This window comes from Wasmannia auropunctata, unplaced genomic scaffold, assembly GCF_000956235.1.
Source record: "Wasmannia auropunctata unplaced genomic scaffold, wasmannia.A_1.0 LD335994.1, whole genome shotgun sequence".
Classification (NCBI taxonomy): Eukaryota; Metazoa; Arthropoda; class Insecta; order Hymenoptera; family Formicidae; genus Wasmannia; species Wasmannia auropunctata.
The window spans coordinates 2,409,081-2,435,955 of record NW_012026896.1 but is presented as its reverse complement, the minus strand read 5'-3'; the positions used below and the strand labels follow the sequence as shown (position 1 = coordinate 2,435,955).

General features: G+C 42.2%; 1 protein-coding gene across 2 annotated transcripts in view; it reads right to left on the bottom strand.

Annotated features, from left to right (window-relative positions):
* Positions 1–16,019, bottom strand: part of LOC105453894 (nectin-4-like) — a 45,913-nt gene extending 29,894 nt beyond the window's left edge. For both annotated transcript variants that reach the window (XR_974926.1, XM_011696172.1), the window contains exon 1: positions 14,488–16,019. Coding sequence is in view for 1 of the 2 variants with exons in the window: in XM_011696172.1 (XP_011694474.1) it covers positions 14,488–14,548 (61 nt within the window). In the remaining variant the exon portion in view is untranslated. The remainder of the gene's footprint in view (positions 1–14,487) is intronic.
* Positions 16,020–26,875: the final 10,856 nt, after the last annotated feature.

Sequence of the window (26,875 nt, the reverse complement as noted above, 5' to 3'; positions counted from 1 at the left end):
ATAAGATTGAAACATTCTTTTTCGCTCTATCCGAATTACTGATGCGCGAGGGGCTCGCGTGTCGCATGAACAAATTACAGTGCCTATAGGCCGTACAGTTCGCAATAAAATTATCACATATTCGTCGCGCGAACAGAGCTCGCGTTTTCGTCGAATCGAATATATATATTTTTTCCAAGACGCGAAATTACGAACGTGTACGATCCTTGTATAAGGAAATTCTGTCGCGAGACGCACGGCGACGTTTCTCGCGCATTGTTCTCTCGCGACAGTTCTCTGCCGCATTATTTCCGCCGAAATCCCCGCTCGGCGGCGAGAGGCATCGGAATTGTTTTTGCAGAATTTAATAAAACCCCCGCGAAAGCTCGATACTCGCGTCGGCGGGGATTTACGAGCGGCGGAACGCGCATTCTGCGTGCCGTTTCGAGCAATATAACGGAAAAGCCGAAAACGTAATTCCACCCGCCAGAGAGGTGGCTGGCTGCGTGTCGTTATTTCCTAAATTATGCATCTCTATGCAGACGCGCGCGCGGTGGCTACGTAAATCTATAGAATAAATCGAGAGAGAAACCCCGCTGTGAGCTCCCCATCGGAGAGAGAAAGAGAGAGAGAACGAGAGAGAGAGAGAGAGAGCGGCTCGGAAAACCGCTCGAAGCTCTTTAACGGTCGCTCGAACGAGGGCTCCGTACCCTCGATAAGTAAGCCAGATAAAGTCCCGTGGCCCCCTTATCTTTTAAACAGGCAATGTAATTTAATCACACCGCGGCGCGCGGCGGCGGCGGCAGCGACGGCGTATAGTCGCGTGACTCCGCATCGCGGATTTGTCTTTCCCGTTTGCCGCCCCCGTTGGTACCGATGTTGTACGCCTCTCCCCCTCCTCCCCTCTCCCCCCCCTGCCGCCCCGCGTTATATGCGAGAGACGCGTTATTTTTTCTCGTTGCCCGAGATTGCGCGAAATAAATCGCGCCCGTTCGTACGCGCGCCGCGAGCATAACTTTTGCGCGTATGTAACGAGCGACGTAAATGATTTGTGGGTGGGCACGAAAGCGGAATAAAAGCGGGCGCCACCGCCGCCGTCGCCGCCCCCGCCGCCGCTGATAGTACGGCGTGCGAAACGCGCGCGCGGATATTTTTTTTTTTAATAGTGGAATTAGACGAATATTTCTCTTCGGATTCGGGAAGCCGGTGTGCGTAGCCGGGCTACCAGATAGCGATATATGAGAATTTATCTAATCAAGCGAAGCACTCTTTTTTTGCAGGCAAACAAATACATTCCACCACATATTCTGTACAAAAAAAAATTGTATTTTAGTCAAGTAAGACTTCGTTCGGATTTAAAATACCATCGATGTAGTGTAACGAATAAAAATTTGGCACAGCATTTTTTACCTACAAACAAATATACCCCTTTTCATTGTTACATGTTATAAATGTTTTATTAAAAATTGCATTTTCTTAGATGTATATAGTGTAATCATCATTTCTTATATCAACCAGTTAAAATATATCTCTTTTATGTCACGTGAATAGAAAATAAATTTATCTTGAAAAACCAAGTTCCACATTGCTTCAAATAATCAGATTAATTTGAAGTTATAATTCAGCATTTCTTGTCAAATTATCATTCGGGGATGTAATTTTCGATTTTAGCATGTCGTATACCGTATTGTACATTTGCGCGCATTATATTAAATTTGCCAGTTTTGTCCACGGCACTATTTCGGGACGCAACTGTCGCATCTCTCGGTTATCCCGGCGTAACACGTATGTAAATGTAATGTATTTAATTTAAAGTTGCGTCACACCGGTCGCGTTGCGCACCCGAGGGTGGGAGAGGAAGAGCGCGTTTAGAATTCTCTAATCAAATAATATCACGGAAGTTGCTGCTGCAGCCGAATGGGGGATCGCTTCGAAAATGTACAATGTAGTTGTTATTACGTTCATCATTATTATTGCATTATTATTATGTTCCTAGTTTGTTCGATGGCCCTTCATCGCCGCGGCCAGCGCTTTCCCCGAATATTCTCCAACCATAGCATAACGAACGCGAGTTGCATTTTGCGTTTGCCCAACTTGAAGTATGCGATTTTACGTTGTTATGGTTTTTTTTTTAAAGAAAGAGAGGGAGGGAGAGAAAGAGAGAGAGAGATTATTCGCCTTCGTTGCTCGTTTTCTCATGCCCGGTGGTCGCATAGGATTTTCCGCCGCTAATAACTGTACGGATTTACGAGGCATTACGATATTTAAATGCGGGCTCTAGTGCCGTTGTATTTTGAACCTCGCACGGGGAGTCTCATCACGATATTTTCACGTAAATTCCGCCCGTAAATTTCAAGCGATTATGATTTTTATTACACGGGGGGTAACCCCCGAATAAAAGAGAGTGATAACTCGCGAATATCGGGGAGATCGCACGAATTTATCCGTCAGTATCTCTCATACATGCATTTTATATGCACAATGTACTAATCCGGGTGAATTGCAATAAATCCGTTTCGCAATAAATTATAAACCTCCGCGCTTGTCACTTAAATTTCCGTTTATCGCATGAAATAATCCAATATTACATATTACATAAACTGAAACATTTAAAAGTACAATCGCCGTATGTACATATCGACGTATTCGCCGCTTAGAACTTCGGATTTCGGATCATTAATATACACCGACGCAAGGAATGTTAATTATTTTGCTGTGTAGCGCGGTAAGTGAAATCAGTGTCTCGATAAATATTTGTATTTATATTTAATAACGCTGATAACGCGAGCCGTTTTATGTATCGCCGTCCGCGTTATCGCGAGAGACTTCAAAGGAGTTCAACTTACGCGCAAGACAAGTATACCAATTTATCGGCGCACAAGCCTCGTCGCGCAGCAGCGTACGTACCCTCATTATCAGCGACTAATGGCCTCTAATCAGATCTCAGCGTCCTCCATTCTTTTTTTTCCGCTCTCACTCTTTGGGAGAGATCCTCTTCTTAACTTTCCTCGCTCGTTACGCAGGAAAAAAAGAGGGCGCCGCGGTGACGAGGGAGGGTCTCGCGGGACAACAGAGGGTAGTAAAACCAGTTAATTAGAAGCGTCCTTCCCGTGTGGCAGTACACGGGAAAAGATCGCGGGTACAAAGCCGGGTGCATGGCAAATATAGGACCGGGGAGTGGAGGGCGGAGGGGGGGGGGACTTCGCGTCGCGAAATAATAATGGGACGGCCGACGCGATCTCGCGGGTTTATCGCTCGCCATCACGTGACACGGAAATGCAGCCGAGGCTGCAGGAACTGCGTTTAAAGCGGCCGAGCGGGCGCTCGCACTTTGGCCTCGTGTAATTAAAACGCGGTGGAGGGAAGCCGGGAGAAGGGGTGGGGGAGAGGGAGGAAACTTAATGTTTCCTTCCTCTTTCGAGGGCTCGCGAACAACAACGGCACTCCCGGATCGTCGCGCGGAGTCTAGTTTAAATCACAGTTTGCATCGTGCTGTGCGCGACGTCCGGCGCGACGTACGCGAATCGCACGCAAGTAGGGTGGGCGGCGAACTCGCGGAGAGAGATTGGAATAGTAATAATGAAATGCTTTATTTGCATAACACAACAATATAATAACGAATCTCGTTACAATTTCTCACAACCGGAATTTAAGTTGATTGCGCTGATATTCGAATAGCATTGAATTTCCACCCTCCCCGTCCCCCCTTCTCCCTCGCACACTCTCCGTGCCGATGTTATACATTATTCGTGAACTCCATAAACATTATCTCATATGTATTCACCTAAACAAGAATAACACTTCCATCTGGATAAACGTACGCACGAGAATGAAATAACATACAATTTACGCGTTACGTATATATTTCAATGATCCCGCTTAGAGCCCTGCACAAACGCGGTTAAGTCCTCGCGAAGAATGTCAGGCTTCGCTTAATATCGCAATACAACGGATTACACCGGGCGCCGGTACATTTATCACAAGGCCCGGCCGTATTATCATGAAATATTCTTTTGTCCCTGCCGACGTTGTCCGAAATGAAAATTTAATTACTTGCGACGCGTAACGAACCCCGCTGCTTAATAAAAACCGTCCCGCGCGCACGCTCTGTAACCCAGCGGCGGCGCGCCGGGATTTCCCCCGGCGAAAAATTGCGAAGCACGCAAATAGCGCGCACGACTGTAATAAGAAAACAATCCCTAATGGAGTCCCCTGGGGGTATGTCGGTCGGTCTTCCAAGATTTAAGAGGATTAAAAGCCGATCCTCCCTACCCCCCGCTGGATGGTTCCTTCTCACGCGAGAGCTTCACTTCGCGACGTCGTCCTCCGTTTATTTTCTCGCGGGTCCGGGCGTAACGTTTGCGCCAACGGTAATCTTTTTTCGCCGTGATATCGAGTCAATTGAGCGCGCAACTCGAGCCCGCTCGGGCAAACTAACGGCGTTACCTTCGGAGCGGAACTTCGTAGAGTATATAGTAGCTCGGCAGGTGCGCGCCGTCAATCTCGAGAGTTCACCTGCCAGACTCCATCCCGAAATCATTTTATCTCGCCTCCGCGCCCCGCGCGCGCGCCCGGAAAGTATGACGAACCTTGAAATAACTTTTCGCAATAATAAAACGAGTGCGCGCGCGCTCGGCTAAGTTCGCTCCTCGACACACAACCTGAGTTTCCCTCGCCTCGGCGAGGGAATGCCCTCCGGGCGCCGCGCGATGCCTTCGTTACTACGGTCGGATCTCCTTTTAAGAGGAGTCCACGGCGGTAGTACAGATCGGGCGCGGAGAGCTTGAATAAGAATAAAGTGCCCGGTAATTATTTTCACGCCGTGCGCGAAACTCTCCTTGGGTTTCCATTAAGATCCGACAGTGCCGCGCGCGCGCGGCCAGGGAAAAGGACGACTCTCTTCCTAGAGATTACGCGGCAGGATTCAGCGGCATTCCGCTGTCGCGAAATGATTTCCGCTCCACTTAATCCAAACTCATCGCGCGCATCGCGATTTATATCTCGCTACAGCAGTGTGACAATGCAAAATTTAAATTTATCGTGTAAGTCGCGGCGGCAGCGCTTATTTGCATCTTCGCCGGAAACAGCTGCGAAAGTCGATCGATTGATTGCGCCCGGCGAGTGCGGGGGCGCGTCGTGAAACGTGAAACGAAAAGAAGATCTTTTGCTATATAAATAACTGCCAATAAAATGAGATCCCGAGTTACCGAAAACTTCGTCTTTTTTTGTTGTGCACTGTTCAATTATTGCATGAATTTAATTAATACATTTTTGAATTACTTTTTTAATTATACCAGATGTAGGCAGCATTGATATTTCATAGAAAAAATGAAAAAAGAGAAAACCTGAATGAATACTACGAATTTTGGAAATTGTAATATTGTAAATTGAAACAGTTTTTTTGTTTTGCTTTATTTTTAAAAATATTTTAGTTATGAAAATTTAACATAAAATATCGTAACGATTTTATTATATTTTTGAGATATTTGATATTAAAAATTTAAAATCTCTTTCAATTTATACTTTATAATTTTAATGAAACAAAGAGCGGAAAACGCATCTCCGTATTATTTTTAACAATCTAATGCCGGATGGGACTTTAGACGAATAAATTGTTATCTTTCTCTCGATCCGCGATCCCATGAATTCGTATAAATGGATACCACTTTAAAGTTCAGAAATAACCTCTTCGACAGCCTTACTAGTAGTACTTAATTAATAAAGTTTCGCCTCGATCGCGCGAGGAATAACCTTTCTCATTTGCGCAAACTTTCTATAAGGGACAGGATAGCAGCCTTCTTCAAAGAGCCCGGGCGTCGGGGTGAAGTGATAGAAATGTCTTTATCTAAGCTGGAGCCGCTTAATTATTCTCATTATACCTATTTTCGTAACTAAACTTATACCGTTCGTTTAATCGGATCCTACGCAGTTATTATTTGCAATAATGAACCCCGATAGATTTTCTGCTCGTAAAAGGCAGATTTTATCCCGGCGTACTTTGCGCCCGCTGAACGTATACACGCAAATAGACGCATTAAGTGACATTAATTTCCAAATAATGTTTCATCGAACGCGAAGTACATGAAAATGTCGATTGCGGCGAACACTTGCGCGCGATAGGTATTATTGAAATTGCAATCAAATTAGTTTTTGCATCTGCGTTACCTCAAATAAATTTTCGTTTGTTTCGCGCAGTGCCTATGTATATTGCCTCGTGTCAAATTAACAGTATACTAATCAATTTTACTGTGTTCTACTTTAGATACACGGTTGCTTTTTCGACGGTATTAAACGTCGAGAAATCCTATACCGCTGCGCGAATCTCATTTGTCTGACTTCGAAATAATTTGGAACTTAAAAAATGAAGAACAATTGGAAATATATTTTTGTAACTATCATGTTGTAAAACTTACATTAATTTGTATAACAAATTGTAACTTTACTTCCAACAGATTATAAGTATTTCTGAAAGGAGATCACTGGTGACCTGTGTTAATAATTAAAATGCTAACAAGTAATTTTTATCGTAATTATCTCGTAGCATCCGATAGATTCTTTCATAATTGTGCAGAGAATTTCTTATAAAGAATTTGATGGTGGGAGAAGAATTATTCATTATGAAAATATGTAATATTTATAATCAGCGTATCGAAAATTGCGCGAGTTGAAAACATTTCGTTAATTACGTTACAAAAGAGTGCAAATGAATCATAAAATCTTTTTTAATTAATTTTATTTGAACATTAATTTCATCGAAGAGATTGGGTCGTGGATTAAAAAAGTATTTAAAATGTAATGAGCTGTTACATTTTCGCAAAGCTAATGTCAAGATAGATAAGGGACTTTTTTTTTCTTCTTCTCACTCGTTAAGATTTAATATCACGAGGATGAATATCGCTACAACGAGAAAACTCTAGCGTGAGTCGCGATGCTTCGAACAGCGGGGAAGCTGCAGAAAATTTCGATTTATCGTCGAAATAGACAACGCGGGGCGATCCTCTCCTACGAATCACGTCGGGTCATATTTTTCAGGAAGTGCACGGCGGCGCAAGCTCCGCGACAAGTCTGTATAATAAGATGAGATAGGTGGCTCAGAAGTTTCGCACTTCTGCGCGACACTCCGAAACGTATTATATACGCCTGATGTGAAATCGCGGCCCGGCCCAGAAACCCCGTAATAATAATCACTCTCCACTGGGACAGCGACACGTGATGTAACGTGACGGCCCGCTGATGGTGTGCCGTAGATCCGTCGAGGAAGGCCGGCAGTGTGCCCGCAGGATATTTCGCGTAATTTTCTGCGGTGTTTCACTGTCCGCGATCCATCTCGCGATAATATCTAGGCTGCGCCACGACCGACGCGACGCAACGCGCGCGTCGCGCTACGCCGCGCCCGCGGCAATGCATAATCACTTTGAAGCACGATTTTAGGACGGTAATCTCTCGCGTGACATTTTTCTGGAAAATATAAATGACGCCCTGCAAAATACGGTTTGAGAGAAAAAAAAAAGATCGAGGGTTAAATCCGTGATACGAAATTTGTACGCAAGATACGTATTAATTTGATATTTGATCTTGCAAAGTTTTTGCCATAATTGCGATAAAAAATTATTTTTGATTTTTTACATATATATTATATATCACTATGTATTATATATATTATAATTTGCAATACACTGTAGTTTTGTTATTTCCAGTTTTCATAATGACTACTGACACCAAAAGTTTAGAATTGCTGAATAAATATGAAAATACCCTCCAGTATAGATTACTAAATAAGATATGAATAGATATTCCTGTATTTGTAGTTGTATTGATCCAGAGATCATATGTCAAAGCACCCTCATTGATAACTGATGTCGGTCGCAGCTTCGATTACCGTCATGGCGAGATTAGATGTCTTGAACTTAGAGAGTATTAAAGAAATAATCTATACCATATGATATGAGAATTTTTCCGACGGTTCGGTTTACGTGAAAAATCCGATACATACATATTCTTCTCTGGTTAAAACTAATTTCCACGCATGTACCAGGAATTTCACAACTTGCGAGTTCAATTTTAATGACATCTCTATTCATTTAATTCGGTTTATTTTTAACAAGACGCGTTATTAAAATTTCCAATTTTTGGTACTACATATCTTTATATTTTCTGTAGATAATTAATTTAAATGTTAACTGTATTAAGATCCACGAGTATATACGTATATTTATCAAAACTAAATAAGACAAATAAAATGAAATTGATTTTTATTAAATTTATTTATACGATTTCTCAAATATTTGAGAGCAAGAGCAGTTTTAATTTAAATTAAAATCTTAAAATCTTTGTTTCAGGAATTCCGAAGTCCCATGGGATGGATCAAGTTTTTTCAACTTCAAGTTGCAACGCAGTTTAAAATACCGTCACGTAAGTGAATTGTGATGCTCATTTTCTTCGACGTATCTAGACCGTCCGGACGCGCGCCCCCGCGCCGCGGCCGCGAGCCGGCAGTCATTCCCCCGCATTCCACGCGGGTGAAAAGAACTCTTTCTTCCCTTTGCTCACGCGCCCTCGTGTCCACCGATAAGCCGCACGCACGCCTCCTCTATTGCTGCTGCAGGTTCAAGTACTGCGGGTCAACGACTCGCGCGGCGATGGCATACGCGCGGGTCGAAGCCATTATCGTCGGGAGGGCGCGAGAACGCGATCGGTCTATAGAGCTTCTATACCTACTTACTTCGTCGTTATATCCGCGCGTCGTATTGAGATGACGATTAGGTTAAAGTCGCTTTGTTTGTAAAAAATTGTTACACGCTAATTAGCGCGCTTATATATATACGGAGCGTGCAGTGCCGGTGCTGCGGCATGCGAGAGCGAGCATGCATCGCTTGCTTCTATCGCGGGACACACGTCACGATACACGTCTCGTATGCAGGGGGAAAATAAATATCGCTACATTATATATTACGTCGCGTATTATTAGCGATTAATACCGTCGTGGTTTACTCGGTAAATTTAATCTTGACGTTGTTTTGACGCCGCGTCGACACATTATCACTTCCCCATTTTTCCGTGATAACCGTGCGTGAACTCATCTCGCAATCAGTAATAGTGAGAATAGTGACTCCAAAGTCCAATCGAACGACTCGGGATATCGCTGTTGACGCAATGAAAGTCTTTACAGATAAACCGCGATGCCAAATGCCAGTTATGCATCGTCGATGATTTCTGTTATCTTTCATGCTCGACGAAATATGTTGTACATACTTGGAGCCACGTGTCTCGATTTGTTTTTAACTCACGTGAGGTATACATAAAGTTGCGAGAGCGCGATAAGCAAATAGGTATTCCAGGAATGCTTATAATAAAGCGCGCTCCACTTTCGGAATAGTAGGTATAGCGCATTGGAATGGGAAAAAGAGAGAAAAATGGAAAGAAAACTGCAAGAAATTCGAAAGTTTAGCTAAGCTATATCCGCTGACTCTAAAAATGTCGGAAAGTTTTTGTAAGCTTCGTAAAGCTCTGTGAAAATGATAATGCAAACATTTTTGTGGAGACTCTTGGTATGCATTTAGCTAACAACGACGAAAGTTCAGAATCTGCGCAAGAGTTTCGCAAACAATGAAGAAGGAAATGTTATCGTTCTGAATATCCGAGCATAGAAAGCCATAAGCCTGATTTCTATTACTATTCTTTTACGTCAAATGTTAATATCTCTCTCAGGAGAAATAAATAGAAAATTGTGTGCAAAACTTTCCAAAGCTCTAAGTACAAATAAAAATTTACAGATGCATTTAGTATGATATCAAGTACGTCGACGTAGCTTTACAAAAATCCAAGTACTTAATTTTTACAATTTTCATTACTTTTCTTTTTAAAACGTTCTCTTTAACTAAAATATTGCGGTCTGAACGATTAAGACGCGTGTAAGGTTTTTTAAAAGCTTTTGCATACTTTTTATGGCATTCTACAGTCTCTCGGGATGGAACCCTTCTTTCACCAAACCTTTCGTGAAAATGTGAAAATCTGAAATGTTTTCCGGATGTAAATCTATTAAACCACAGGTGCGTTTCCAGAAGATTAACTTGACTTGATCCTATAATAACGTGAGATCCAACATGAAATACCTTCGCAGATGATGACTATCTCGCAGTGTCTTAGCCAATTAACATGTTTTAGCCCATTTAGAACCCGTAAAGAGAAAGTTCCAAGATGTAACGAAAAAGCGGATTTAACATTTTATATAGAAAAGTTATTAAGCTTTCATGCACGACGGATTTGATGCCGCGATGGCAAAATAAATATACAGAGTGTAAAAACAAATCTCAATATTTTTTATGAATTTTTGTGGTTAATATATTCCAGATTCCAATTTTTTAATCAATCAAAAATTTGTGCGATTTTTTAAAATCCATTAAATATTTTTGTAACTTCGAAATTAAGATTGGAATCCTGAAATTTAAATTTTATTATAAAATTTATAGGGCATCTAAATTCACTTTGGAAATATACGTAAAAAGAAATTGCTAATGTAAGATTTTATAATTTATACACAAATATATGCAATTTGATTTATAAAAATTCATATCGAAAACATATAAAAATCGAAAATATTTTATCGCTGTAAACCATTAGCGTCGTGCATATGTGTGCGATATTTTTGCGAGAAAATCGATTCGAATAAATTCGTATACTAATACGAATTCATATAATGGATGATATGAAACACGATGCGTATCTAGAACGTTGTTATTTCTGTCATGGCTGACGTTAATATTTGCGAATGTGCGATAAATTTGAAAACGGGGAGCAAAAATACGCCACGTAGACACGTATAGTTTACCAACTATTGTCCCAAACCAGGTACTATATTCCAAAATCGGTGCACCATTGTTCCGGCTTCGGAACGCACTATCTACGGACAGTAAACACATGAAAATGGTTTCTGTATTTATTCGCGCAGTGGAAACATATATCTGCCGCATCCATCGAAAATCAGAAGAGGGGAAAGGAGAGGGGGGCGTCGAAATTATACCACTTTTAATCTCCGCCACGTTAAATCTCCGTTAACATTTCGTTCTTTCCACCCGCTCCCCCTCGCCACGGTTTATTTCAACCTACTTCCTTCCCCTCCCCGCTTCGGCGCCCCTCCGGCGACCGGCGGCGTTTTTTATCTCGCACCCGCGGGAGCGACGGTAATTGCTTGAATTTCCGAGGCCCCTGGGCAGCTGAAGATCGCCGAGTTAGGCATCGCGCGAGCGGAGACAAGCGTTTAATTTACCTGGACCAAGTTCGCGCGCGAAGTCCTTGTCGCAGTCCTGAATGAAATTGCGAAAGTTGTTCGTCTAGAACGACAATGGCGCAAACGAGGTGTGAAGCAAGGCTATGAAATATAACGGCACGACTGCGACTACGACGAGGACGACGACAACGACGACGACGATGACGACGACGACGACGACGAGGACGACGACGACGATGACTACAACGACGATGAATCAAACGAGTCCAATCCGCCTGGAGGCCTCTCCTGCCTGACTTTTTACCATGCATAGCCATATGTAACATCGCCAATCGATACCGCGCGTCATCTCTCTCATCTACCAAAATCGATGCACGCACATATATTCGGAAGGAGAAGCGCTTTACTTGCTGCGAGCGCGAGCACCATCGGCGCGCGGCACTGGCCGACTTGGGGCCCCGAGTTATGAATAATGCATGCGATAAATTTGCGTCGCACGCATGCAAGCGCGCCCCGGTAATTCCATTAGCTGTACCATTTTATCGCCCGATACCGTGGATTCAATTGAGTAACTCCTTTCACGTCGCCAAGTACCATTCCGTTTATTCCCTACGACCAACCCCCTCGCGTCACACACGACAAGTCGGCGGGGCTACAGTTACGTCGGATATAATACGTGATCCCCCGATATTTCTCGCACGCGCGATAAACGTCGCGCGGCATGTTAACTAAGTAGTTAACGTCGAATTCATACGGCTAATCATTCTCTTGATAAGTAAAATGAAGAATTATTTAAATAAATGTAAATTAAAAATTATCATATATCACATATATACCCGATTTCTGGTAGAACATACATTTCTGTAAAGTCAGCATCTCTTTTTATATTTCTGTGTAACAGAGGTCTCTGTGTTTTTTATCAAAAAGTTCGATAGAATTTATAACAATATGATGATAACAAGAGATTAAGTGCAAAATTTAAGATAACAAGTTTGTCAGAATAAAATACAGAATCGCTAAATGAGGTAAAGATTGAAGAGAACATGCTGCTTAAATTTATGAAAATATCTGAAGAATCATACATCTAGATTTATACCGTTACATAATCGCCTAATGAGAATAGATGCAGGTATCATTAATTAAACTCAACGCTTTAATGAGATGCTTTAATAGTTCGCTATTATAGCTTTGAATTAAATAGTGCAAAAGATAAAATTTGTGCGTATTGGACAGAGTACATTTAATTATTTGTTTATTGAGTTTACACGTACACATAACCGCATTTATAATAAAAAAATTGAAACTAGTTCAAACATTTTATATATTATGAAGTTTATAATATAATTCCACATGTGTGAAAATACATGTGCTATCTGCAATAAATCGATAAAATAATTAAAAGTACGTATATAAGCAAAACATGTTTTCAAATGATAACTTTCGCGTAAAATATGGACATTTTTACAATTATACGTCAAGTCGCATAGTTGTAACGTTTCTGACATTCGATATATTGCTGAATACAGAAAAGATAATTAGTGCTCTTGCTAGATGAAGCGGCGGAAGTAATAAAAGTAAATAGCTCTCGTCGTTTCGCCGATTAATTAAAATGATTAATGAATCGTTTTGCGAGGGTAGGAAGAGAGATGGTTGATTTGTAATATAAACGAAGATAATAAGATGGCGCGTCGTGTATTATGAAAGACATGAATTATTATCAACTGAAGCGCACATAAAGCTCTAAAAATACACAAGATTTTCGCTTTGTGAGAAAATACTAGATTTAAAAAAAAGCTTTTAATCTATGAAAACTGAAAATTTCTATCTAAAAATTAAAAAAAAACCACTAGAGTCTTTTATTCTTTATAATCTTTTTTTTCTCATTTCTTCGATAATCATAATTAAATATCAGAATTATTTTAAAATCTATTATACATTATTCTCGTTTTTATCGTGAATTTTTATTTTGTTTAATCACCGACAATGCAAAAATTTGAAGTAACCTCGCCTTTACATGAAATTCTTACACATCGCAAATTAGAAATTCTGTTTCTGCGCGTAGAAGATTTTTCATTAAATCCCTGTTAAATATACAAACATAATTGCTTCTCAAAAAAAATCTGTTATTTTAGAAAGAAAAAAGTAGAATTTGCACGGTATTTACAAAATCGAAATGCCGCTTTCACGCATATTGAAAATATTTTTTCATTTAGTTTCATTTAAATATATATGCATTACACATGGCTGTTTCACAAAATGTATTTGTAATTTTAGGAAAAAAAAGGAGTTACGTAACGCTCGTTTTTTCCCGCGATTTCCCTCATTTCCACACGCCCATCTGCAATTGAAAGCTCAAATTATAAATCATCTTCCTCTTTCAGTTTACTTCGACCATACGCGGTGAAGGAATTGTATGAATATCGCAAGCAAACAGCAAACAATCGACTTCCTCCGCGTTTACGAAGCGCAAACATGAGCCATAAATCTCGACGTTTCTTTCCCGTACCACGCTCACTCTTTGACTCGGAACAGCAATCGTAAATCTCTCTCTTCCTCTTCGAGCGGCGAATGTCGCGTTGCAATTAACGTAATTAAACTGAATCTTAATTATCGCGGACGGTAGTAGATGAGATTTTATCTGTGTCATGAGAGCTGCCGCTTCGCTGCTTCGCGTTAGGTATCCGCGTGTATATGCCCCTTTATGCTAAAAGCCTATTTCTCATCTCTCAGTTATCATCGGTCTCTCTCGCCGTTCTCTCCTACGACAATATTGACAATGCAGATGGATTTTGTAAATGAATTAGTGATGATGGTTGACAAGTGTCTCCAAGTAAATCGTTTGTAAAACAAAATGGTAAAATTTCTTCTTTTACAAGAAAGTCAACGAACGGTCAAGAATGCGAATAATGTGTCTGAATAATTGTTTAAATTAGAGATGTATCATTGCAGCTTTAGAAATTTCACAACTTTCAGAAGACCAGCGAAAAAAATTTTGTTAGCCGTATAATGACGGCTTTTTGTTACTAAATTACGTTCGCGGTGCGAGTTCGCGGACCTGCCGAGGAAGCGCCGAGAAAATTCGACGGTTGAACAAGAGCACACATTAATAACAATTACACGATATCTGTCGTCATTTCTTCGTCGCAATTCGAGCGTACTTTTTCATATGGTTTTCTCCACACGGGGCCGCTTAAGCGTCGCGAGTGCACGCCATCCCTATTTTCTCTCGGTCGCAGACACGGTCATCATGCAGGACGATTAGAGATCGGCAAAGTAATTACCTTCCGTGCACATGAAGAGTATGGCAGCAATTGAGAGCCTCGCTTGCCATCTCAGAGCCATGTCCGCGACTTGTTTCGGGAGACGTTTGCACTTTGATACTGAAACGATTCACATCCTCCTTAGCGAGATCGCTACAACCACCACCATCCCACTCACTGACATACACCCCACCAGACGACACCGGGAGGGTCTTATCACATTGACTACTCTCTCTCTCTCTCTCGTCTTCTGATGTCTTTTATGCCGATTATTAACGCACAATCTCGCACAGCCGTATCCGGCGGCTGGAGCGAGACAGGTCGGCGGGCTTAGTTGCGATTAATCTGAGATTTCAATCCGAAGCTCTCGGGAGGCTGACGGGGATGCATTATCCGACGAAGATCGACGTCGCGTGCTGTGGCACCAGATTTCCCGTTAAGAGACGACGCGTATATATATGCGCGCCGCACGATTTTACCGACACTTCGGTGTGTCGTCTATCCCCTGTAGTCGTCCACGTAGGCGATAACGCGCTCGCGGAAATGATTATGACGAAACTTTCGACGGGCGGCGCGGCGTGCCGCGTGCTGTGCGGGAAAACTTTCCACCTATATCCTCTCCTCATCCGCTCCGCTTCCGCGGAGTCTCTTCAACTGCAGTCTTCGCGCTCCTTCACGCCACACGATTTTTAAATCTTCCGGCTGCTGAAAGAGCCGTTTGCGTGGCAAGCGACTCGACTCGATTCACGGTCCTCGCACGACGATTTCGGACGATTTTTCCAGCGACGAATCGGGGGAGTCCCCTCATAGGGCGGTCCCAGCCTCCGTCGCGCGAACGCGCGCGGTCCGCGTCGGCGACGTCCCGAGAATTGAAGATCGCGGTGAAGCCGCGAGGCACATAGCGAGACGCGTCGTCTCGAGAACACTTCCCTTTCTCTCGTTTCGTAAGTTTCTCTCTCTCTTTGCTCTCGAGTCTTTCAGACGCAGCGACAAAGCACCGGCGATCGACACTGCGTGCCGCCGCCGGATCGTCCGGCGCGGCCGATCGATCGCGCGCGGACTCGCCAATCGACTCAAAAGTAACTCCCGAACGCCACTACCCGTCTTCCTTCCTCGTCGCTCTACTCGAGATCGCTCGAGATCGCGCAGCCAGCGGGATCCGGTCGCAGGAATGTTCTCCGTTCACCGCATAACTGCCTCCGCCGTCAAATCCGCGCTCGTCGCAACAACCTCCTCCCTTTTTTTTTACGATCGCGATCAACAGTTCATCGCCCGAAATCGTTCCACCGTGCGTCTCGTGCCCTTTTTCTTTTTTTATATTTCTTTTCCCGTCTTCCTCTCCGGATCCCACCGCTCCTCTCCGCGCACACCGGCTACGTTTCGACGATCAGCACGAAACTCCACCCGCCGCGACTCTCCATCGCCGATCCACCCGGCCCGCGAGCTGTCACCCCGCGCTATTTTAAGAACTCGTCACGACGACCGTACGCGTATGCGACATTGTATATAGCATGACGGCACGCACCACGTCTTGTTTCGGTGGCAGATTTACCCTGACTGGGGAGATTCTCGGCCGTAGGAGCATGCGCGCTTCCTATCCACCCCTCTGTGGACGATGGAAGCGCGCAGAGGGTCCACGAACGCGCATACACACACGGGGGCGCACACCGACGCGCGCGCACACACTCACCCTCTACGGGGGAGGACGTCGACACACGTTCGTTCAGCAGCGCGTACGCACACGCACGTACACGTATAATACATGTGTGTGTGATAAGGGATACCCCCCCTCTCTCTCCTCCCTCTTTCTCTTTCCCTCCACCCTCTCTCTCTCTCTCTCTCTCTCTCGTCCCTCTGTCTCCTTATCCTCCAGGACGTACGGCACTGTGTGTCACGGACAGAAACTGTGGCAGGGCGTGCAAGGAGTGCAGAATCAAGGCACGAAATCTACGGTGCTCTTAGAGATGTTGCGATGGGCTTAAAGATTTACTCGCGTCTCCACGTACTTGTCAATCCAATCACGAATATGGCGGACCCTCCCCCCGCCAGCAGCCGATCTCCTCGAGATTTCTTTCCGGCGATATGCGGAAAGTTTCAGTGATATAACGATGAGAGAGCTTAGAAAAAACGAATTCCTGGTGTCCTAAAATCTCTCTAAACTAATTTCTAAATTACAGGTTACTATAGTTGTATTATATAATTAATTTTATAGATTAATTGTATGATTAATTCATAACAAAATTCTAGTGTATCATTGTATCGCGAACCGATTTTGACGAAACTTATTTATGCAAGGATAAATAAAAATAATTTTATCCTTGTAAATATTTAAAATCCCATCAATCTGATTTAAAAATTTAATGAATATTTTAAGCCGTTCATTTTTACAGCTTTAACATTATTAACTTTTTATAGCGTAATTATTATTATTATATTTTGATAATTTTCGATATTATGCACAAGCGGATAGAATTTCAGAATTGAAATATAGATTCAATTGTAAATCCAAAATAATTTAAAATCATGATGTAACAGAAGCTTTAAGTAACATTAATCACTTTGATATATCAATGAATATTAATCTTGTCGTATACAAATTTTATTTCTATATTCAGCTTCCGTGGTTTTACGTGCATAAATATAATCCTCTTGTATCTTCTCTCGTTCATTTATACTCCTTCGATACTTGCCAACACCAAGAATCGAAACTATCTCTATTCTCGAGAATACAATACTCCGGGAATGCAAGTAACACAAGAACTCGAGCAACGCGGCTAGTTCAACTAAAGGCAACAGGAATACGAATTACAAGGAAACAAATAATGCGAAGGAAATCATGCTCGACGAAAAAAACGAAGAATACGCATAAAACTTATTCGAGAAGTGTACTTAAAAAAGCCATGAGCGATACGTGCGGATTCTAACTCGATTCAGGTATCGAAGACGCAAATCCTCATCGATATCCGAAAAATGTATTTGTTCTTATATTTTTATCTTTTTATATTATTGATGCACACATGTGCCGTCGCTGTTCTTGTACTACGTCAATCAATCGCTATATTACCCAAGCATACAAAATTAATACAAAGACGAGGAGAGAAAGATATTTTTTTCCGTACGATATAAATAATTATCGTACGAAAAAGAAATATTTTGGTGTCTTGTATAATTGATTTTCGGTATAAGATATTAAGTAAAGGGCTTATAAAGGTCGTATGAGCTTAGTCACTAAATTAAGCGAAAGATGCTTAATTAACACAAGTTTAAAAAGTTTCAAGTCTTTCCATAAAGGAGCACAGTTTGAAAATTCATTTTGAAAGTTAAGAACGATTTTTAGTTTCGATAATACAGGTACAATTTGATCGCTTTTAACGTAATGCGTGCCACGTGCAAATGTATAACAGGCTGCAGACAATGAAATGTCACGGGTTGAATTCTTGTTCCGCGAAAAGTGTAATGGCTGCACATATTGGTGGAACTAATCATACTATCAGCGATCCAATTGATACAGGCGGATACGTCAGTCGCGTTTTCAAAGTATGTCAACGGTGTGCATGAACTTTTTGCACGAAAGTGTTATTGGTAATTTTGAAAATTGCTCGTATTTTTATTTCGCTAGCTATATCGATCCGCGGTCGTGACGGGCGTTATTTTTACGCGGTGAAGCGATGGTGGAAAATATCGGCGTGAATTCTTATCGTGGAAAGATAATGGGTATGAGTACATTAAATTAGAGGAAGAGTTGTTTCATTTTTTAAAATACTGATTGACTTGTGTATTTATTAGAGCTAACAATCGTTTAATCGTTTAATAGATTGTTAACTTACAAATAGCATTTTAATCGAAATATTTCTAAAGAAATTTATAAAATATATATTTTGAAATATCTACTGTATCTAACAAAAATTTCAACCAAATTTATTTTGGCATAAAAAAAATTATATGTCTGCTTGTTGAATTAACGAATTTTCAGTTTGTTGTTAAACTTTCTAAAAATATAATTGTCAACAATAATGTTAAATTCTCGTAGTATCTAAAAATAATTTTGAACGCAATTAAAAAAATATATAAAATTAAATAATTTACACTGAGGGAGAAAGAGAAAGACCTGTTGTTTTATTGTATCTTTCATTTCCGTTTTGAATAAAAGCACAATCAAACAAAAGTCTCTGTAATAATTGGGAAAACAACATATTAGCGGACAAATTTCACGTTTCAGCTCACTCGTTGAGTAAAAAACACAGATTTACCCTCTAAACGCTAAAGTGCAAATCCAACGTTTGTTTATACGGAACGTGCACCCGATTTGCGCGTAAATTTGCCGCGATTCAAAAACTTTTAAACGGTTTATCGCGTCGGCGACAAAATGGAAGTAAATATCGTGAGAGATTTTCCTACCCGTTATTCGACGCGACTTAACGCGACCGAATTGGGGACCCGTGCATTGAAAATACTTCACCGTTTGATTTACGTTTGCATGTATCATCGCTTTTAAGCTGCCAGTAGTAATCAGCCGAACGCGCGGGGCCGGACCACCATTTCCCCCGATAGCGCTTTTTCACGGTGGAAACGCGGTGAAACTTTTACTTCCGTTTCAGCGCGGATGGAAATTCTGTCATCCCGAATCCCGTGTGTAACAACCATTAACGTTCCCAATAGCGAGCATATTTTTTCACCGCGCGTTTTTAAGATACAAACATGCAACTTTAATGTCACTCAATGTTGTTATCCCGATTTATGCACGTGTTTCGAGTTGTAATTTCCAGAGCTTTAACGCCAACGGCGTCGTCTCGAATTTTTTGGAATGATAAGCAGCATATGTGTAAAATAGCTATGGACATTTGTAAAAAAAAAGGGACTTACTAACAAATTCTCTCTCTCCCATCTCTATATATATCCATCATAAATTATATGTTATTTTATTGTACAAGTTTACGTTATATTATAACGTGTTACGATGTTATGAAAGTACATTTGTATTGCGCTGATACAGTACATGCACGAGCTGGATTATCATGTAATATTCTGCTAAATTTTTGCGCTTGAAGGGATTTATCCCGGAACGCTTAATAAATAACATCCTCTTTCTCTTTCTCCCGCTATTTCCTACTTATTGACATGTATTTTATGCATAAATATGAAATAAATTCTCATCGTTCGGGTCATCATTTAAACGGCAATTTAAATTCTATAATTATTTCGTCTAGAAATTCTTGAAAATGAACGGGGAGGAGTGAGAAATGCGTTATGTACGATTAAGCTGCAAATTAATTTACATAATGTACATCCGGTTTATTAGCGTTTTTCTATATTAATGACGAATGAAGGCTTAAAAACTGGAAAAAAAACTTCTGCATTTCAAATCGCTCTGCGCTCGTCTTCGTTTACGAGTCAACTTTTTTGCCAGCGATTGTGTGGTAAATCGTGTTCGGGGATGGTACGCAATGCATAAACAATGCCTATAGATCGGCAACATTCCTATAGTGCCTCTAGTAAATATTCGGGCGTCCATGATAAGAGGTCAGCTCGACGGAGTTGCTTTGAATATTAACTCATGTCTCCATTTTGCATGTCGACACGATCATGGATACCGGGACCTCACCGGCAAAGCCTAAACGATCATGCGATATTGCAGTATGTCAGTGGTTGGAGCACTGATGTGTATCCGCACGAAAGTACGCCGTGTGTTTCACGTGAAATAGGTAGGTAGGTACCATTACTTGGGCCGGATAAAGCGGCAAGTGACGCTCTCTATCGCTGTCGGAGGGACGGTATATTATTAATTCCGTAGGACAAATACGCCCCGAGTATCTATGGTAAATACGGTTGATAGGCAAATATGTAACGTTTAACGTCGTTACGCAGTTGAGATAGAATCTTTCCCGTAGATGCGATAATATTTTTGAAACATTTACATTCGTTTCGGCGGCGCGGACAGGAAATTCTATTTTATGAAGTGGCACTGTTGAAATTAGACGCTAGAAAAAACTTTATTCTAATAAAAATAGCACATATAATAACAAGCAATGAAGCTGCATGGAATATAAAAAATTGATATATAGAATAACATTTTCTGCTTTGAGTGAGTGAGTGAGAGAGAGAAAGAGAGAGAGAGAGAGAGAGAGAGAGAGAGAATGTTTAATCCCTCACATACTACTGAAATATTAGATACAGAATAAAAATTTTAAATTTCAACTTTTTAAAAAATTCTGACCTTTTAAAAAATTAATTTTAATTTCGTAGATAAAAAACCTATTTTTGGACGAAATGTCATGTTGTCAGATAGAAAGAAAGCAGTCGGTATTTTTTTACGCGTCAAAATCTCATCTATTTTTTTATGAAAGATTTCTGTCAGTACATTATATTTGTAAAGCACGTCTGTATGAAATAAAATCATCGTGATCTCAATTGACGATAAATACAGTTTTAGATGCAACTTAAAAAAATACGTTCTTTCCGAACAACCTGCGTTTTATATCGAGAATTTTTAATACAATTCAGTTTCATTATTCTCTTCCTGCGTTGTATAAACATTTTTCTTAATCCACACGAAACACGCACGCGTTAACAGCCGCGATTTATCTCTCGTCACCTCAAAAACTTATTACAGGCACAAAGGCTCTTGGTGCTAAGCTCTTAATAAGAAAACGTCAGATACGACATCGACGATTATTCCCCCGAATTTCGTTTCGAAAGCCGGTTTACGAAACGGCGTGTTTAGCTTTGGCGAGCGTTTAATGGAGAAAACACAATGAATAATCGGCACCACGTTTATGTCGCGGTCCATTTGGCGTGGAAATTGACGACCTCGCGATTCCCCCTCCCGCCTCATTATCGGTAAATAATTAAACGTTTGGCAGAGCGTTTGTCCGCGAAGCGTAGCTCTCGTTCGGAGGCTCGTTTGCCCCCCCCCCTTCCCCCCCGGTCATCGAGAAATCGGGCAGCGAGAGCATTAATCTCTTTCCAGCGTCGCGTCGGATTGTGTAGCTCGCCCCGCGAATTCAATCTCCCCGCTGTTGCGAAGACGGTCGCGCGATGCCTGCGATACGCGTCGTTTCGGTCGCTGATCGCGCGAAAGCGTGACCGCGGGGGCGGACGTTCGCAGCGAAAATGAATGAAAAGGAGGAAGGAGGAGGGGGAGGAGGTGGAAAAAAAGGAAAAAAAGAAGGAATGTCCCGCTTGATGACGTACAGGCCTTCCGCCCTACCTCGGCGGGTTATAAATAACGTCTCGCGTGACGGGCCCGTACCTTGGCGAGCGGGACCATTCATCAGCTACGCCTCGCACGTGAACGCTCCGATAACGACTCGGCAGCGGCGCGGCGCGGCGCGGCGCGAGAGTCGATCGTTTACCCCGAAAGACACGCCGATCGACGAATCCGTCCGTCTGCCGTCGCGCGCGCGATGCGATTTCGCGCGATCTTTCAGTGCCAGGTCATTTGGCGCGGCATCCCCGTCGATAGCGCGGCGAGGGGGGGAGGGAGGGACGCAAACTAGGTTGGTCGCCGCCGTTAAGATAGCGCGCCGCCGCGCACCGCGTGGCGATGTAGATGCGTTCCCGTTGCATATCCCGGGATGAATGATGACGATCGCTCCCGAAGATTTTGCTCTCGACTGCATTTCTCCGTGTCGTCGTGATCCTGCCTCTTCGATCACGGCCGACGACTTTGCGCCGAGGAACGAATCTGGCGCGGCTCTCTCTCTCTCTCGAACTTTCGGAGTTGTTCATCTTTCTTACCCCTCTCACTTTTCCTATCTCTGAAATCTCGATCCAGCGAGCCGCTATTAATTAAAAACGACATAACAGTACGATAATAGATTCAGTACTTATTCAGTACTTCCCACATATCTTTTTTTCGCGTTGTTTATTTAATATATATATATATATATATATCGTTCGATATGTACATATTTCAAAAGTTTTTGCCATATTTCCGTTTTTTCATTGAATTCAGTTCGAATGGATTCGTAGCGTATTGATCGATTACGAAATGTGAGAAATTAAAGAAAGAAAAAGTTAGATTATGTGTCAAACTGATGTGTGTTATCTTAAGCGACACAAACAACACGGTAAGAAAACTCGCTGGAGAAATTCGATGCGAACTCCTCTCGTCGATAGGCAATATAGACATAGACATGTCGCATAGGACTTTCCCTGTAGTCCCCTTACGTAAAGGAATTAGATCTCGGGCAAGGTGTTAGATGTTAGATGTTCTAAACCGCTATGGAAGACACTGCTCCTGATAGCATTACCGTCGCAATGCAGCGACGGTAACTCGATTTCGCGTTTGAAGATAATCAGGGCTCTTAGGCTGCATAGGCCACGACTCTGATCAGTTCCATCGGATCGTGTACAATACACGATATACGATACAGAGAAATGTAGCGTTCAACTTTAATTAATCTCAGATAATTAAGATCATGTCTGCTCTCAGTCACAGATCCGATTGAATCTTTTCGATCACGTTATATGAAAAGCAAATCTAAAGCATTTCTTTCCAAAAGTGCAAAATATTACTCCAGCTTTTCGACTTGAATTAAAATTGCAGAGTAACGAAAAAAGAAAAGTATTTATTTAAAAAATTTAATTTAATCTTCACAATTGAAAATTGTAATAAATGGATATAAAATATGTCCCTCAAATCTCCTCTGTATCTTCTTTTATTTGTAGATCGATTTAAAATTGCGCTAATTATCTTAGCGATATATTCCTCGTTGATTATCAAATATTTATTATTACAATTAAAAATTCAAGCAAGTAAAATATTCAAGATGGTTTTGAAGAACAAATAATTAAAAAAATCTATTTTTTGAAAATACAATTTTAGAAATAAACGGATAACCAAATTTTGTTCTGTGGTAAATATTAATCTTCAAAATTTTCTTGACCAGATTTGTAATGTTCGAGGATTTACGGCAAGAGTAATTAATGTAGAAAGTTGCAAATTAATGACAAATGATTAACTGCCTTCGCGAGGAAAGATCGATTTCAATTGATCGAGGAGTTCAGTGAAAGTGGTTCGTTAGGGGCCTGGCGCGAACCTACACTTATGTAAAACCTCTTCTTTGTAGCAGCACATAGCTCCGTTCCCTGAAATATTCATATCGACTTTTCGAGAGTTTCTCATATAACGCGGCGGTAACACGCTCTTTCTCATCCTTTAACGTTTTCGAAAATCGCCCCGGTCGTCGCCGGCGGCGTGAGTAATCGGACGTAGTAACGAAGTCGTTACTCCCGAACGCCGCCGCCGCCCGCCGGGCGATCGTTCGGGGCTGATTCATTCGCCGCGAGAGCACCCGCTAATTTCGCACTGCGCCGCGCTGGTAGTGCGGGCACGACGATTACACCCCTCGCTAAGAGCGATGTTAACTCTTTCTCTCTCTCTCTCTCACACACACACACACACACACACACACACACACACACACACACACACACACACACACACACACACACACACACACACACACACACACTCTCTCTCTCTCTCTCTCTCTCTCTCTCTCTCTCTCTCTCTCTCTCTCTCGGGTCGAGGGAAAAGAGAATATAAAATTTTGCCACGGAAATTCCGTGGCCTCGCAGATAAACCCGGACGATAGTTGTTGCGTCAACGTAAACGTGTGCGCGCGAGTCTGTGTCTTCCTTCGTGCGCGCGGAGGTGTGTACGTTTGTGTGTACCTTGTGCAGAGTATGCGCGCGCGCGCGCGCGCGCACGGCCACCCTCGGGCGAAGTTAAGGGTAAACTTGGTGTGCTCACGGCATCATCGGTTAACGGCGGCGTACAGCGTAGCCGGAGGGCGGATGTAAAACGCTTGTCTCGAAGCCCGGCGCGAGTCGGCGACCTCCTTTCTTTCGACGGAACACGACCGCGACACACGCTAAGATTTCCGATATTTCGAAACCGACGCCGATATAATGTATTATACGGTGCGGCCACACAGCTCTCAGACGTGGCGCGTATACCTACTTTTGCTCGCGGCGGCGCGGCGCGGCGGGCCGTCCGCGTGCTCGTTTACGTGCTCGCTGTCTTATCGTCGGCGGCTACGCCAATAATAGCCTTGCGCGAAATTGAAAACGCCCCCCCCTTCCTTTCTCCCTCGCGTTTCCCTCCCCTTTCCCCGAGAGAAAGAGAGACGGGGATGCAGAAAAATACGTCACGCGCCGCGATAAACGATTCCCCGCGCCCCTGATGGAAATGTTTGCGCGCCGCGTTTCTCTCTCGCGGGCTTTCGTGACATCGCCGAGCCGATTCTCTGCGAGGTGAGACCGGGCATTTATATAAATCGTTATTGCGCGCACGCGCGCGCGTGTGTGGGTGTGTGTGTGTATGTGTGTGTGCGCGCGCCCTTTGATCGGATTTTCTATCGGCGCTTTAAAAAATAAAAACGGATTAAGCGTATCGTGTTGCGTGTTGATCAAGATCGAATATTTACACGGATAACTGTTAGCGGTCTGGGTACACTCCTCTTCGACAAAGTTATTTCTTTTTGCGCCGCGTGATATTTCTTCCCAATCGAGAGAATTGTTGAAAACGCAACAACAGACGGCACAGCACGTGGGAATTATAAAAAGATATATGTATAACTACAAAAAGATATACTACAGCAATATCGACCAAATCGGATTGGGAGATGAATCGAAGTTAAAAAATTTAGGTGCGGTGGAAATAAATATCTATGTTTAGAATATGAGGGTAACAAAGGGGGAGGGAGGGAGGGAGGGAGGGAGGGAGAGAGAGAGAGAGAGAGGAGGAGAGAGAGAGAGAGAGAGAGAGAGAGAGAGATTTAATGAGAAAAGTTTTGATTGAATCGGATGTTTTGGTATAAGTCAATAAGCTTTGAAAATTGAAGTAACCAATGTGATTATATATAATTACAATTAAAATATCTAGTACAATATTATAACACATAATTTTATATACAAAAATTGTAACGGACACAATACGGACAAGAGTTTCTATCGTTATCCAAGCAATTTTTCAACGTGTGTTTTTAAAAACACCCAATTCAATTTAAAATTTGATTTAAATTTCACCCTTCAATCCGATCCGCTCGTCACTGCGATGTTATTAGATTCGAGATTAATGTCCGTATTATGGCAAAATTGAAATGTTTCGCCGGCTGCATCGTACTTGTAAGGTATTTTGACTAAGTTCCTCGCGTACTTTGAACTAAGTTATCCATAAACTAAACAGCCAAGTTCGCAAGATTATGGTCGAAACGCGCGACCCTCAGGTTACCCGTGAGTGCGGATTTAGGTAGGAGGCTTGGTTGAATCGAAAATTTTGACAGTCCGCCAAAACGAGATAGTTACGTACAGTTCGCTGCTTGCGTTTGCGGTTAATGCCGAGCATAGTTCGGCATTACACCGGAGATCGAATGTGAGCGCGGGTTCTCGCATTTGTAACATCAAAGTGAGGAAATACAATTATAAACTGAAAGTTTTTACAGTGTTACACACTGCTGCGTGAAATAAAAAAAATTCAACATCTAAATGATTTTAATCAGTTAAAACATAGAAATAATATTTAATATACCTGTTTAGCAGTGACAGTTTAAACACCAAGATACTTGGAAATTTAATATTTAAATATTTATTCCGAAACTTTCCAGCTTCTCCGATTTATTTGTACAAAAGTTTGCTTCGTTTAGATATTTAGATAAATATTCTTCCTGCCTTTATAAATTATTTGCATTTCAATTTAATATTAGAACAAATGAACTGTCTGTATCCGATTTAAATTAAAAAGCCAACCTGTATCCTTGCATTAAAGAAATTTTCTGCCAGATTTTAAAAAAAGGGCAAGAATATTTGAGCGTGTTATATCCTTAATAATCTTGAAAGTGAACGCGATTTCTAACGCCAAATCCAAAACTTGGGAGAATGTTCGAGACTGATGACACGATAAATTTTGATTACACGAATGGAATATCTGAGGCATGCCGCCTCAAACTTACGTCACAGTTAACCATTAGTGCTAGCCGTTTCCTGTGTTCGAGACAATAGTCTTCGGTTGACATTCCCCTTTGTGGCTGAACAAGGGAGTCGCCGGATAGAATTACTCGTGCTGCTCACGACGACCCGTAAGCTTTGTTACGAAAAGTTACGTCACGATAGATTTGCTCCGCGTATGTATGCCAATCTCCTCCCCTTTCTCCTTCTCTCCCCACACAAGTTCACGGAAGGGAGGGGGAGGGAGAAAACGTAGCACTCTCTCAGATGCGCGCGATCCCGCCAAAGGGTTTGCTTATTTAAGAGAAGTTGCTCCGCCGGCGAGTTCCACTGCTACGACTCACGGCTCACCGGGTTCCAACCGGGGGCCAACACTTGACCGGATCGCAGGTCTGAAATGTTACGCGGGTATTCAGTTTGTTAACCAATCAGGGAACCCCCCGGTGCCGAATAGTTT